Below are 14,777 nucleotides of genomic sequence, written 5' to 3'. Positions count from 1 at the left end.
AAGAATGCCAAGAATATAAGTTAATGCAATTTACGAAATTTTTATTTATTTTTTTGATATGGAGTCTCGCTCTGTTGCCCAGGATGGAGTGCAGTGGCATGATCTCAGCTTATTGCAACCTCCACCTCCCAGGTTCAAGCAATCCTCATGTCTCAGTCTCCCCAGTAGCTGGGATTACAGGCATGCGTCACCACGCCTGGCTGATTTTTGTATTTTTAGTAGAAATGACGTTTCACCATGTTGGCCAGGCTGGTCTTGAACTCCCGGCCTCAAGTGATCCAACCACCTTGGCCTCCCAAGGTGCTGTGATCCACCATGCCAGGCCACAATTTATGAAATTAATGGACAAAGGGAGAAAAAAAGCACAGGATTTTGAAGTTCAATACTTACTTATGGTCAATCTTAGCAAACGAAGATTAGATAATTTTCTTGATTTATTAAAGGATACATTCTAAAAACTTACTGCATGCATCATACTTAATGGAGAAACTTTAGACACATTCCCTTTTATTCCTCTCCCTTCTTCCTACTGTCTCAACTGCCATGTGCTGAGGATGGCTACACAGAAGGGGCTGCCTGTCAGCCCTAGATTAATTGCTCTTCTGCAGACTGCCTTTATGGGAAAGAAAAGTAAACTATCTTGTCTAAGCCATTATTCTTTGGATTTTCTGCCACAACCAGCCAAAGTAAATCTTAATTTGTGCACCCAGTATCACTTATACTATTTAATATGGTACTAAAAGTCCTGGACAACACTATAAATGAAGAAAAATAAATAAGTGACAGGATAGATTTGCATACAATATGACCCACTACTTAGAAAGAACATCAGAATCAACAATGAAGTATTAGAAATAACAAAGGCATACAGCAGGGTTAACTTACAGAAATCAACAGCTTTTCTCTACCCCAGCAAATACCAGCATGAAAAATATTTTTTAAAAAATAAGATAATGGCCTGTAATCCCAGAACTTTGGGAGGCCAAGGTGGGTGGATTGCTGGAGCTCAGGAGTTCAAGATCAGCCTGGACAACGTGGTGAAACTCCGTCTCTACAAAAAATTAGCTGGGCGTGGTGGCGCGTGCCTGTAGTCCTAGCTACTTGGAAGGCTGAGGTAGGAAGATCACTTGAGCCTGTGGAGGTCGCCACTGCACTCCAGTCTGGGTGACAGAGCAAAACCAAGTCTCGAGAAAAAAAAAAAGATAATCAAAGTGACTGAAGTACCTAGCGATTACTTTAACAAAGAATACATAAGACCTGTATTTCCATTTATGAAAATGAAAGCTTTTTATGCTCTTTACACAAATTTCAAAATATTCTCTACACAGGTCTTAGATGAGATGACTACTTACAAAGATAATTTTCCCCAAATTAATAGAGGAGTTCAGTGCAATATCGATCAAAATTCTTGTTGTTTTTGAGGGACTTTGATAACTTTTGATATCGAATAAAGCCCCACAAATGATTAAACCAGCTTTGAAAAATAAGTGCAAAGGAGCTACTAAGACATTCTATAAAGCCATAATAATAAAAACAGTAAGGTGCTGGCATAAGAATGTGCAAATAGACCAATGGAACAAATCACATCACTCAAGACGGATCCATGTACATGAGGGAACCTGAAATCAGATGAGGTACCACAGATCAATAAAGAAAGAATGGACTATTTAGGAGGTGGTACTGGAAAAACTGCCTACTATATGGAAGAAAATAAAACCGGAGCCTACCTTATGCCATATTCAAGAGTGGAATCTAGATGGATTAAAGATCTGAATGCAGAAGGTAAAAACTACATTAGGCCGGGCGCAGTGGCTCACGCCTGTAATCCTAGCACTTTGGGAGGCCAAGACGGGCGGATCCCCAGGTCAGGAGATCGAGACCATCCTGGCTAACATGGTGAAACCCCGTCTCTACTAAAAATACAAAAAATTAGCCAGGTGTGGTGGCGGGCGCCTGTAGCCCCAGCTACTCGGGAGGCTGAGGCAGGAAAATGGTGTGAACCCGGGAGGCGAAGTTTGCAGTGAGCCGAGATCGTGCCACTGCACTCCAGCCTGGGTGACAGAGTGAGACTCTCAAAAACACCAAACAAACAAACAAAAAAACTATACATTAAAAGATAAAGCAAAAAAGGTGATGTTGGGCTGGGCACGGTGGCTCACACCTGTAATCCCAACACTTTGGGAGGCTGAGGCGGGCGGATCACCTGAGGTCAGGAGTTCGAGACCAGCCTGACCAACATGGAGAAACCCCATCTCTACTAAAAATACAAAAAATTAGCTGGGCGTGGTGGCGCATGCCTGTAATCCCAGCTACTCTGGAGGCTGAGGCAGGAGAATTGCTTGAACCCGGGACGTGGAGGTTGTGGTGAGCCGAGATTGCGCCATTGCACTCCAGCCTGGGCAACAAGAGCGAAACTCCGTCTCAAAAAAAAAAAAAAATGATGCTAGCACATCAAAATTAACAACAGGCATCTACTCTTGGGGGAATTATTAAGTAAAACGCAGTAGACATGCCCCATGATGCCCTTGCCAGCAATTAGAAACAAAGCAGTAACATACAGATGGCAATACAGACAGATGTTAAAAATACAGCACTGTGCCAGGTGCGGTGGCTCATGCCTGTAATCCCAGCACTTTGGGAGGCCAAGATGGGAGGATCACTTGAGGTCGAGAGTTCGAGACCAGCCTGACCAGCATGGAGAAACCCCATCTCTACTAAAAATACAAAATTAGCCAGGTGTGGTGGCACATGCCTGTAATCCCAGCTACTTGGGAGGCTGAGGCAGGAGAATCACTTGAAACCAGGAGGCAGAGATTGTGGTGAGCCAAGACTGCACCACTGCACTCCAGCCTGGGCAACAAGAGTGAAACTCTGTCTCAAAACAAAGAAACAAAACAAAACAAACAAACAAAAAAAACAGCACTGTTGGCCAGTTACAGCAGCTCATGCCTTTAATCCCAGCACTTTGGGAGGCCAAGGGAGGAGAATTGCCTGAGCCCAGGAGTTTGAGACCAGCCTGGGCAACATAGAGACACCCTTTCTCAAAACAAACAAAAAAAACCTCCCACTCTGAGTAATACAAAGTTCAGGAAACAAAACGAAGACTGTGGCACTATGCCATGTGTGTCAACTGAAAACACAGTCACTCAAAACAACACTTCATATTTTCATTTTCTATGAAAATGTATCTATATGATACATTTATGTATGTATTTATATGATACATGTATCTATATGATACATTTGTATGAAAATGATCTATATGATAAATCTATGATACATTTTCTATGATATGTATCATAGAAGGATACATTTTCTATGATATGTATCATAGAAGGATACATATCAAACACGACAGAGCAGCTGCCCACAGAGGTGGGAATTGGGAATAAAAATGAAAAAATAAACATGACAAGAGGAAGCCTTTTGCTGACCTATGACAGAAACCTACCTTGAACTGGAAAGTATGATGAACTCAAACCTCTGCACTTGAGGGCTTTTAAAAGTCAATGGTTTTGCTTGGTAATAAAGTTTGAACAAAGTATGTATGTCAGCTACTCAAATTCAGAAATGGCCACAGAGCACTTCTAGCGAATACCGTCCAAAATCAAATGTCTTTCAAAAAACATTTCTAATGAAAGCCAAGACTGAATAATACTAGGTGATGACCTCATCTCAAATTTGGGCTCACTTTTCAGAAAACAAAATATTACAATTCTACATTTTTAAAAGGAGTGGTGGTAGAGGAAACCTTTTGTGAAACATTTAAAAAATTATTTTCTCTTTTTATAAAGCTATTGACTCTTGAGTCTTAATAGAGGCTTTCTGGGAGAGTTAGGTCTGCTTTTCTAGGCAATCTTCAAGTGTCATGGCTGGGTCACCTGCCTCGGAATCACCTGGATGGCGAGGGATCACTGAATTTTACTCAGGATTTCTGTGTTTTACCCAGTGTTCCAGCTATTCCTTGTTCATAGCAGAGCTGAAGAAGTAACTGAGAGTATCCATTCCAAGCAAGTGTCATGCCAACTGTAGCCCATACTGTCCCTGGAGTCTTCCACTATCTGACCTGGCTTGTCCCCTAGTGGTCCCGGGCAAATCCTGACTCTGATGGTGCCATTCCCACCCATCCCTCATACCCCAGGCTATAGCCCCAACCTCAACCTCCCACCCGTTAACTGCATAGCGTCCCTGCGACACCCTGAGTACTGAGAAGGATGCAATCTCATGTCTCATTCATCACTGCACTATCAGAGCCTAGCACAAGTCCTGGCTCACAACAGGTGCCAAATACCTGTCTGCTGAAAAGAAACCCATCATCTGCTATGCTGTTTCCTCTACCCAGAAGCCCCATCCTAGCACCTTCTTGAATCAATTCTCACATAGAGGCAAGACTAGGCTGTCTGGGAGGCTGAGAACAGATAACTCACCGTCTTTCATACTCCATGTCCTGATAGGGCCTTCGGGGGCTGCTGGGGCCCCTCCTCAGCCGCTGGCTGCGTTTCACTTCCCAGCCACCCCCGCTGCTGCTACCATGATCTGCCAGCCTGGGTGATGCTTCCTGCAGGGACTCTGGGGAGAGTGGAGGGAAGAAAGGAGTCAAAACAGTTGGGACAGAGAGGGCCTCCTTGAGAAACTCTTATTGTCAAGGCTCTCCGCCGCCCCTTAGCCCAGGGACATTGTCTTCCAGCTCCCAGCACTCCTGTGCATCACAGTGTGAAGGTAGCCCCTACTTGGCCTGCTCCTCCCTTTCCCTGCCAACATGAGGCTAGAGCCCACTGCCCTAGAAAACAGCAAGGACTTCAGCAGACAGGGGGCATCTTGCAGAGAGACCTTGCGGGGCCACCCACAGTGTGATCAGGGCTTTGCCACCTAGTACAGGTAGACAAACTCAAGCCTGGGGCTGCATCCCAGGGTGGGGGTAGGGGACTCTCAGGGCTGAAAGTCTTGCCTGAGATTCAGCACATCAGACGACTTCACAACAATGGGGGCCCCAGGCACCCACCAGGCTCCTTCCATGGGCCCCAAGGGACCATCTCATCCTCCCAACAAGCTGCTGGCTGTCCCCTATAAGGCAGCAAAAGACCATGAAAGGCTCTTGGGGGTGTGTGTGAAGGGGCGAACTTGGCGACGAGACAGTTGCCACCTCCCTGGGCTCCTGGCCAACACAGCCTTGGCCCTCACACAGCAACTGGCTCAGCCCTGAGCCCTGTCTCTTATGTGCAGCCCGGTCCTAAGGTGGTTCCCTCCCCAGGGCTCAAGCTCGTTTTCCAGAGGCAAAAGGGGCCCTTTTGGAGGCTGTTCTGAACCACTGTGCTCTTCTACTGGGATGGAGCAGCAGCCACTTCATCCAACCCTCAAGGCTGTGGTGAGAACTCAGGGAGTCCTGAGAACCCTGTGACCCAGCCAGAGGTCAGGATGAATCCCAGATCTTCAGGCCCCACCCTCTGAATAGGAATCAGGTAAAGCCAGGCAATAATAGCACCTGCTCAACACTAGGTTGCTGCCACACCTTTGCTCTATGCGCGTGCACACACACAGATACACACACTCCAATTTTCTCTTCCTCCTCAAGCCACAGGGAACCCGAGTTACCTGCTCCCAGGTGGGCAAGAGTTAGAATCACACAGAGGCACTGGCGGCTGAGAGCACAAAAACCTTCAAGAGACTCTGGCAAAGGAGCCAGAGTCACACAGTAACATCCACCACAACCAAGGGCCAGTCACAGACACGAGCCCCAAATAACTACGGGCCCACATCACAGAAGGAACACACAGTAAGGACCACAATTACACAGTGGGTCCCCTTTCCATGGATGAGCGTCAGTGTCACAGATACAAACTCCCCAAAAGAAGGGGCAATGAGTCACACACATATTCCCTGCATGCCCCTTCCCACCCAATAAGTGGGTTAGGGTCAATCACAAGACAGTCGTCCCCCAAGCCCCGCCCCATGGATAAGGATCAGAGTCACAGACCCCCCCCCCAAAAAGTAAAGACCAGAGTCACATCCTCCCTCCGATCCCCCAGGAATAGAGACCAGAACCACAGAACACTTCCCCATGGACCGATAAACACCAGAGTAACACAGAGCAGCATCCCCTCTCCTATACACAAACTCAAAGTCGCAGACAACCGCTTCCCCACTGATAAACTTCGGTGTAGCCGACACAGTGATCCACAGTAGCCCACTCCCATCCGTCCCTCCCTTCCCCCAACCGGCATGCACCCATCCCATGTCCCAGTCGCGCACGCGCCTTTGCTCACACCAAAAAAAAAAAAACCAAAAAAAAAACAAAAAAACAAAAAAACCCCACAAAAACCCTCCCGGGTTGAGACATTGCACGAACCCCTCCGTTCCGCGCATCTCCCCCGACCCGAAGTCCGCCCTCGCGCCTCCTCTACGTCCCCGCCCCGGGCCCCTTACCTCCGCCCCCACGACCAGCGTCGACGCTCACCTTCTCGGCCCGGGCTGTCAAGGGAGGGCTCCCAGACATCACCTCGGCCCGCCGCCACCTCCTCCAACTCTCCCAGCTCAGCCGGAGCCGGAGCGCGCAACAACCAAGTCCGAGACTGGAGGCAGATCGGGGGGAGGGGAGAAGCGCCAAGCGCGCTGCCCTCCCAGGGAAACTCACTGCCGCCTACTCCCAGCCGGCCACAGTCACCAGCTCAAAATGGCGACGACGAGAAGGGAGTCGGCGCTCCGACCACCATCCACCTACTAAGGAAGCGCGCTCTGGCCGGCCCCGGCGATTGGTCACCGCCCGCTAGGGGACAGCCCTGGCCTCCTCTGATTGGCAAGCGCTAGCCACCTCCCCACACCCCTTGCGAACGCTCCCCTAGTGGAGAAAAGGAGTAGCTATTGGCCAATCCGGCAGGGCCCGCTTTTTAGAAGCTTGATTTCCTTTGAAGATGAAAGACTAGCGGAAGCTCCGCCTCTTTCCCCAATGGGCGAGGGAACTCTGGGCGATTGGCTGGGAACTGTATCCACCCAAATGTCACCGATTTCTTCCTATGCAGGAAATGAGCAGACCCATCAATAAGAAATTTCTCAGCCTGGCCGAAAACGGTTGGCCCCACGAAGCCACGACAACTGGAGGCAAAGAGGGTTGCTCAACGCCCCGCCTCATTGGAAAACAAAATCAGATCTGGGACCTATATAGCGTGGCGGAGGCGGGGCGATAATTGTCGCGCTCGCACCCACTGCAGCTGCGCACAGTCGCATTTCCGTCCCCGCCCCTGAGACCCTGCAGCACCATCTGTCATGGCGGCTGGGCTGTTTGGTTTGAGCGCTCGCCGTCTTTTGGCGGCAGCGGCGACGCGAGGGCTCCCGGCCGCCCGCGTTCGCTGGGAATCTAGCTTCTCCAGGACTGTGGTCGCCCCGTCCGCTGTGGCGAGAAAGCGGCTCCCGGAACCGACCACACAGTGGCAAGAGGACCTAGACCCCGAGGACGAAAACTTGTATGAGAAGGTGAGAGGCGGGGGGGTAGGGGGGGACGGAACCCCGAAGGGGTCAGTCCGGGATCGGCAGATGGGGCGCTGTAGAGGACGTTCTTAGGCAGTAGAGGACTGCGCGGCCGGCGAAAGCCTAGAAGACTTGGGAATTTTGCCTACCTTGTGTTCCTCCTTTGTCTCTCGATATCTTCGTTCCAGGGCCAGAGGCAGGATTGGTTTTATTTTGCAGACAGAAATCACACCTCAAGTGGACAGCGCTCAAAACACGTTAGAAGCAGTATAGTACAACAATGATAATACTAAACACCGATATGGCACTGCTCGTTGCCGTCTGCATTCTTTTTTTTTTTTTTTATAGGGACGAGATCTCGCTATGTTGCCCAGGCTGGTCTCGAACTCCTGGCTCAAGCGATCCTCCCGCCTCCCGCCTCGGCTTCCCAAGGTGCTGGGATTACAGGCATGAGCCACCGCTCCAGCCCCGTCTGTGTTCTAAACACTTGACGTGCATTAGCTCATCTTATCCTCAAAACAAACCCCATTTCGAGGTGGGCTCTATTATTATACTCATCCTACAGATGAGGAAACTGAGACACAGAGATGTTAAGTGGATTGCCCTAGCTCACATAACTGAATACATGGTGGAGGTGGAACTGGTATTTGAATTTAGGGCTACCAGGTCTGCTGTGCTGTATTAATAGCAGACGCTGTGAAATCAGGCAGCACTGACGGTTATCCACCCATGTGATCTTGGTAGCGTAAACCCTTGGTGCCTCAGTTTCTTTGTCTGTAAGATGGGAACAGTAATAGGACATCTTCTAAAAAATAGGACACCCCACCTGCCTCATGTAATTAAATGAGTAAAAATGGTCAGAACAGCAGCTGGCACTTCATAAATATGTACTCAGCACTAGAATGTGTTTATTATTGCCATGTTTCACCTCACTGAGATATTGTGAGGTGTTTCTATGTGAAAAGACTGGCACATAATAAGTACTTCATCAGTACTAACCTCTGGTTAAGGGGCTTGGATATATAGGATGCTTGTTCATTCTGTAAATATGTATTGAGGGCCTGCTGTACGCCAGGCTCAGTTCAGGGCCCTGGGGATACAGCAGTGTGGAAATCAGACAAAGCCCATGCTCTCATAGAGCTTACATGATAGTGGGGAAGACAGAAAATAAACAGTAAAATATTAGAAAACAATAATACAAAGTAGTATAATAGATAATATAACATGAGAATGTATGATATACAGAGAATGGGGAAGGTATGCTACTTAGGTAAACGTAGACTAGAAAGAGACACAGAAGGAAGAGAGGATATGAAGACAAAGTTAAGCAAGGTAAGTGGATAGAGAATGACTTGGGTGTAGGGGGCTATTTCATTAGGTTGAGCTATAAGAAATTGCCAGTATTCAACCATTTGTGAAGTATAAAAATAGCAGTTTCCTATGCTTCAACTTTGAAAGACAAGGTAACTAGGAGTGCCTCCTGAAGGAAGTGGTGATGAATCTAAAACCTTGAATGAGGAGACAGATCCAGCCATGACTAGAGCTGGAAGAAAGGCTTTCCAGGCAGAGAGAGCAGCAAGTGCAGTGGCCCTGCAGTGGGAAGGAGCTTGATATATCCTAAGAATGGAAACAGAGGAATTCAGTGAGAGGGGCACATGGAGACCAAGTTATGCAGGGCCAGAATAAGGCTTTGTGGAGCAGCAGGAAGCCCTCATTGACCTCTATTTCTCAACAGAACCCAGACTCCCATGGTTATGACAAGGACCCCGTTTTGGACGTCTGGAACATGCGACTTGTCTTCTTCTTTGGCGTCTCCATCATCCTGGTCCTTGGCAGCACCTTTGTGGCCTATCTGCCTGACTACAGGTGCATGGGGTGTCCAAGAGCGTGGGATGGGTAGGAGGCAGAGGCAGGGATGGAGGTTGAAGGGGACTCTGCCAGGAGTCTTGTTCCTGCACCATTGGGAATGGGGAGCTGAGATGAGGGATTGGTATCAATTGAGGCTCCCTCACGTCTACCCCTGCTATTTGCACTGCCAGGATGAAAGAGTGGTCCCGCCGCGAAGCTGAGAGGCTTGTGAAATACCGAGAGGCCAATGGCCTTCCCATCATGGAATCCAACTGCTTCGACCCCAGCAAGATCCAGCTGCCAGAGGATGAGTGACCAGTTGCTAAGTGGGGCTCAAGAAGCACCACCTTCCCCACCCCTGCCTGCCATTCTGACCTCTTCTCAGAGCACCTAATTAAAGGGGCTGAAAGTCTGACTTGCTAGTGTTGATTGTGTTGTGAAGGGGATATGGGGTGGGGGTGTCAAAAGCTTTAAAAGGGCTGCTGCAACCTTCCCTGGGTGTTCTGGCTATATATTGCTGTGTAGCAAACACCTTAAAACTTAGTGGCTTAAAACCACAATTCAGTCTTCTCTTTCATGGCCCTGTGGGTTGACTGGGCTCAGTAAGGTGACTCTTCTAGGGGTCTCAGGTAGTTGTAGTTAGATGGTGGCTGGGACTGGAGTCATCTGAAGGCTCAACTGGGCTGGATGTCTAAGATGGCTTCTTCACTCACATGTCTGGCACTTCAGTCCTCTTCCATATGGCCTCTCTGCAGCAGAACAGCCTTGACTTTTTTTTTTTTTTTTTGAGATGGAGCCTTGCTCTGTCACCCAGGCTAGAGTGCAGTGGCACGATCTCTGCTCACTGCAACCTCCGCCTCTTGGGTTCAAGTGATTCTCCTGCCTTAGCCTCCAGAGTAGCTGGGACTACAGGTGCCCGCCACCATACCTGGCTAATTTTTGTATTTTTAGTAGAGACAGGGTTTCACCATGTTGGCCAGGATGGTCTCGATCTCCTGACCTCGTGATCCGCCCACCTCAGCCTCCCAAAGTGCTGGGATTAGAGGCGTGAGCCACCGTACCCAGCCTTTTTTTTTTTTTTTTTTTTTTTAAGAAGGAGTTTCGCTCTTGTCACCCAGGCTGGAATGCAGTGGCACAATCTTGGCTCACTGCAGCCTCCGCCTCCCAGGTTCAAGCAATTCTGCCTCAGCCTCCCGAGTAGCTGGGATTACAGGCACCTGCCCCATGCCCAGCTAATTTTTCTGTTTTTAGTAGAGATGGGGTTTCACCATGTTGGCCAGGCTGGTTTCGAACTCCTGACCTTAGGTCATCCACCTGCCTTGGTCTCCCAAAGTGCTGGGATTACAGGCATGAGCCACTGTGCCCAGCCTAACCTTGGCTTCTTACATGATGGCTTGGGACTCCTCTGGATGACAGCGCGGCACATGGGAAGAAATTGTTGGCAGCTATCTTTAGAGCCAGACCACCTCACTGGGACCTCCTACGTTTGAAGAGAAGCCAGGGAGACCAGGGATTAAAGTGGAGGGTGAGTGCAGGGCTTTCTGTTGCTAAGGGTGGGTGTTTTGTCTCCCCTCCCTGTCCTCTCTGCTTCTCTCTGGGCTTTGGGGTTTGCCCCTGTCCTGTGTGTTGGTGAGTCTGGATGCCTGTATTCCCTTCTGCCCCAAATCTAGATGACCTCTAACTCAAGATATGCATCTGTGTGTGTGTACGTGTGTGCACGTGTGTCTGTTTCTCTCCTCACCCCCTTTCCTCTCTTTGTCTTTCTGTGTCTCGAAATCAAGAAGTCTTTTCTCCCTTACTTTCTACCTCTGTGGAAATAGGCTGTCTCCTTGCACCAGGGTTGCTGTCTCTGTCTGGCAGATGGAGTAGGGGACTTGTTCTGGCCCTGGCTGAGTTTGTTTCTTTCAAAAGCATCTCTGTTAAGTGTGGGCTTCCCTTCACCCTCCTGGCATCTCTTCCCTCCACAGCTCCCACATTCAAATCACCACCTCATATATTCATTGCTACCATCTCTGTCCTTGTCCCTGCCTGGGGCTTTGGAGGGTGTGGGAGCCTCCAGCCACTGGCTACAGGAAGAAAATCTGGCTTGCTGAATTCACCACTAGAGGCAATGCCCTACTTCTAGCTACTGGGTCTCAGGAGAGCCCAAATCCACTTACATGTGGCTGACGCGGGAGCCATATCTGCATGAGCCTTCCTGCAAGTGAGGAAGACCCTGAGGGCTTCCCCTGCCCCAGTGCTGCTTTGTGGGGCCAGTCTCCCAACTTGAGTTTACCCCAAAGCAGAGAGTACTAATGTGTAAAGGGAGCGCTCTCTACCCTCCTCCCTGCAGTTAGTGGGACTATGGAAGTGAAAGGGGCATGTTACCCCAGCCACCAAGTACCTGGGTATATTGGAGCAATAACCCCTATAATAAGCCTCAGCCTGGTGCCTAGAGAGCACATTCTCTCCACTCACCACCCACCAGGATGTAAATGCCAGAAGGGCAGGTATTCACATATGTTCTGTTCACTTAGAACAGTGACTGGCATGGTATGTGCTTGATAAACATTTGGTATTGATACCTCCTGTGTAGGTGACATCCCATACCCATCCTTGCCTTCTGGCTTACCCCCCTGAGGATGAACACTTCTCATTCCCCTCTGCTCTGCCTCATCAAGCTCCAGGGCTCTCCAGAAGCCTCCATTCTGGTCAAACAAAAGGCTGCACTTAGACTTAATCCTAAAATCCAAGCCCTGGCCCCATTCTGACAATACTACCTTCCCCTCCCTCATCATGGCCCAGCCACACTGACTGACTCTTTATAAATCATTGAATTAAAATATACACGCAGAAAAGCTCACAAAGCTCATTTACTTTTTATAAATTGGGCACACCCATATAACCAGCACTCAGGTCAAGAAACATACTTCGAGAGGCAGAGGCAAACTGATGTCTTGAGCTTGGGAGTTTGAGACTAGCCTGGGCAACGTGGTGAAACCTCGTCACTACAAAAAATACAAAAATTAGCAAGGCGTGATGGTCCCAGCTACTAAGGGTGCTGAGGTGGGAGGATCGCTTGAGCCTAGGAGGCAGAGGTTGCAGTGAGCTGAGATTGCATCGTGCCACTGCACTCCAGCCTGGGCCACAGAGCGAGACCCTGTCTCGAAAACAAAAAGACAAACAAAAATCACAACATGGCAAACCCCAGAAGCTCCCTTCAGGTCTTCCCTCTTCTCCACCAAAGGTAGCCACTCTCCTGACTTCTAACAATGTTAGGTTACTTTGGTCTGGTTTTGTGTCCAGTTTATTTCATTCTGTACAACGTTTGTGAGACTGATCAACATCGTCACATACATGAGTAGTTTGTTCATCCTCATTGCTGTATTCCATTTCATTGTATGAACAGACCAGACTTTAGCCATTCTTACGTTGCTGAGCATTTGAGTTGTTTTATATTTGGGGCTATTAAGAATTTTTTTTTCTTTTGAGACAGAGTCTTGCTCTGTCGCTCAGGCTGGAGTGCAGTGGTGCGATCTTGGCTCACTGCAACCTCCACCTCCCTGGGTTCGAGTGATTCTCATGCCTCAGCCTCCCGAGTAGCTGGGGTTATAGGCGTGAGCCACCAGGCCCAGCTAATTTTTGTATTTTTAGTAGAGACAGGGTTTCACCAGGTTGGCCAGGCTGGTCTCGAACTCCTGACCTTAAGTGATCCACCTGCCTTGGCCTCCCAAAGTGCTGGGATTACAAGCATGAGCCACCACGCCTGGCTAAGAATAATTCTGTGAACATTCTTGTACACATCTTTTGATAGACATATGTACTCATTTCTTGGGTATATAACCTAGGAATGGAATTGCTAAGTCATTAGGTAGACATGTGACCAATCAGTTTCAGTAAATCATGCCAATTTTCCAATCTACACTTTCCCAGAGGTGAACTCCCCATCATTCGGCATTTCCCATCTTTTTCACTGCAGCCATTCTGGCGGATGACCGACCTTTTTTTTTCTTTTCTTGAGACAGGGTCTCACTCTGTTGTCCAGGCTGGAATGCAGTGGCATGATCTCGGCTCTCTGCAACCTCCTTCTCCCAGGTTCAAACAATTCTCCTGCCTCAGCCTCCTGAGTAGCTGGAACTACAGGCACCCACCACCACGCCTGGCTAATTTTGTTTGTATTTTTTTTAGTAGAGACAGGGCTTCACCATGTTGGCCAGGCTGGGGATGACTGACCTTTTAAGGACAACATTGGGATGAAGAGGGAGAGAGTGCCTACTGAGTGCCAAGCCCCAACTGTGTGCCAGGCGCTGGTGGATATCAGGGTCCCTGCCCTTAGGAATTTCCCAGGATGAAGGCAGAGGCTGGTATGAGTGATCAGACACCTTAACACAATGTTTTCACCCTACTGTTCGACCCCAGGGACCTTTGAACTTTCATATTTTGGATGCAACTTTGTTCTGCCAACATAACAGATACCAGCCTCCTTTATCCTTCAATCTAATAGGACATTACCCAGAAAATAAAAATAGAACATCTTACCAGAATCACAGTGACTATTACCAATAAACATAAGCACCACAGAATAAACTGACAGCAGCCAAAACTGTGAACCTGAAACTGTGTTGAGGGAAAATTGATGGAAGTTTTTGATGTTCTCAACAAAATGTAGACCTGCAAATTTTGATCCTGAAATATTAGACTCAATGGAAACTGTCCACAAATACAGCTCAGAATGACAGGAGGTATTCATTCAACAAATATTTATTGAAGTGCCTACAGGGTCCTAGGCACTGTTCCTGTTGTTTTGTTTTTATTTTTGTTTTGAGATAGGGTCTTGCTCTGTTGGTTAGGCTGGAGTGCAGTGGCGTGACTATGGCTCACTGCAGCCTGGACCCTGGACTGAAGCGATCCTCCTGCCCAGGCACTGTTACAGGCAAAGGGGATACAGCAGGGAACAAAAGATTTAAAAATGCCCGCCCTCATGGAGCCTGTATTCCAGCTGGGAGAGACAGAAAATAAACAGCACAATTTGTGTATTATATGTATGTAGGGAAGTGATAAGTATGGATTAAGTTAAAAATAAATCCAGGGGCTGGGTGTGGTGGCTCACGCCTGTAATCCCAGCACTTTGGGAGGCTGAGGTGGGCAGATCACTTGAGGCCAGGAGCCTGAGGCCAGCCTGGGCAACTGGGCTGGGTATGGTGTCACACGCCTGTAATTCCAGCTACTCGGAAGGCTGAGGTGGAGAATCGCTGGAGCCCGGGAGGCGAAGGTTGCAGTGAGCTGAGATCAGGCCACTGCACTCCAGCCTGGGTGACCGAGCAAGACCCTATCCCAAAAATAAATAAATAAATAAATCTGGTAAGAGAGGTGTCAGGGAGTTGGGGGGAGGGGAGAACCTGCATTTAAATAGGGTAGTCAGCAAAGGTGATTACTTGAAGGAAAAAAATGTGAAGGAAGCCAGAGATGAACTGCACAGATGCAAGAGC

The 14,777-nt window shown here is 48.6% G+C and overlaps 2 protein-coding genes across 9 annotated transcripts in view; one reads left to right on the top strand and one right to left on the bottom strand.

Annotated features, from left to right (window-relative positions):
* RBM10 (RNA binding motif protein 10) overlaps positions 1-6,609 on the bottom strand; it is a 41,307-nt gene extending 34,698 nt beyond the window's left edge. For 4 of the 8 annotated variants that reach the window (XM_024240907.2, XM_063721098.1, XM_063721099.1 and 1 more), the window contains exons 1-2: positions 6,455-6,609; positions 4,428-4,569 (exon numbers count right to left, since the gene is read on the bottom strand). In XM_024240907.2, coding sequence (XP_024096675.1) covers positions 4,428-4,444 — 17 coding nt within the window. In that variant the 5' untranslated portion in view covers positions 4,445-4,569; positions 6,455-6,609. Of the gene's footprint in view, positions 1-4,427; positions 4,570-6,423 lie in introns of all 8 variants that reach the window. The other 4 variants (XM_024240905.3, XM_024240906.3, XM_024240910.3 and 1 more) reach the window with 1 other exon arrangement.
* A 398-nt stretch (positions 6,610-7,007) lies between these two features.
* Positions 7,008-9,724, top strand: NDUFB11 (NADH:ubiquinone oxidoreductase subunit B11). The gene is made up of 3 exons (XM_002831566.6): positions 7,008-7,467; positions 9,197-9,327; positions 9,501-9,724. The coding sequence occupies exons 1-3, from the start codon at positions 7,261-7,263 to the stop codon at positions 9,622-9,624; spliced, it is 462 nt and encodes a 153-aa protein (XP_002831612.1). The 5' UTR covers positions 7,008-7,260; the 3' UTR covers positions 9,625-9,724.
* Positions 9,725-14,777: the final 5,053 nt, after the last annotated feature.

Source organism: Pongo abelii, chromosome X (assembly GCF_028885655.2).
Source record: "Pongo abelii isolate AG06213 chromosome X, NHGRI_mPonAbe1-v2.0_pri, whole genome shotgun sequence".
Classification (NCBI taxonomy): Eukaryota; Metazoa; Chordata; class Mammalia; order Primates; family Hominidae; genus Pongo; species Pongo abelii.
This window is presented reverse-complemented; position numbering and strand designations above follow the sequence as displayed.

Excerpts from the sequence above, each read along its gene's own strand:
- NDUFB11 (XM_002831566.6), top strand. The coding sequence starts at position 7,261 with ATGGCGGCTGGGCTGTTTGGTTTGAGCGCTCGCCGTCTTTTGGCGGCA. Across the intron at positions 7,468-9,196 it reads ACGAAAACTTGTATGAGAAG|AACCCAGACTCCCATGGTTA; the intron begins GTGAGAGGCGGG and ends ATTTCTCAACAG. Across the intron at positions 9,328-9,500 it reads GCCTATCTGCCTGACTACAG|GATGAAAGAGTGGTCCCGCC; the intron begins GTGCATGGGGTG and ends TTGCACTGCCAG.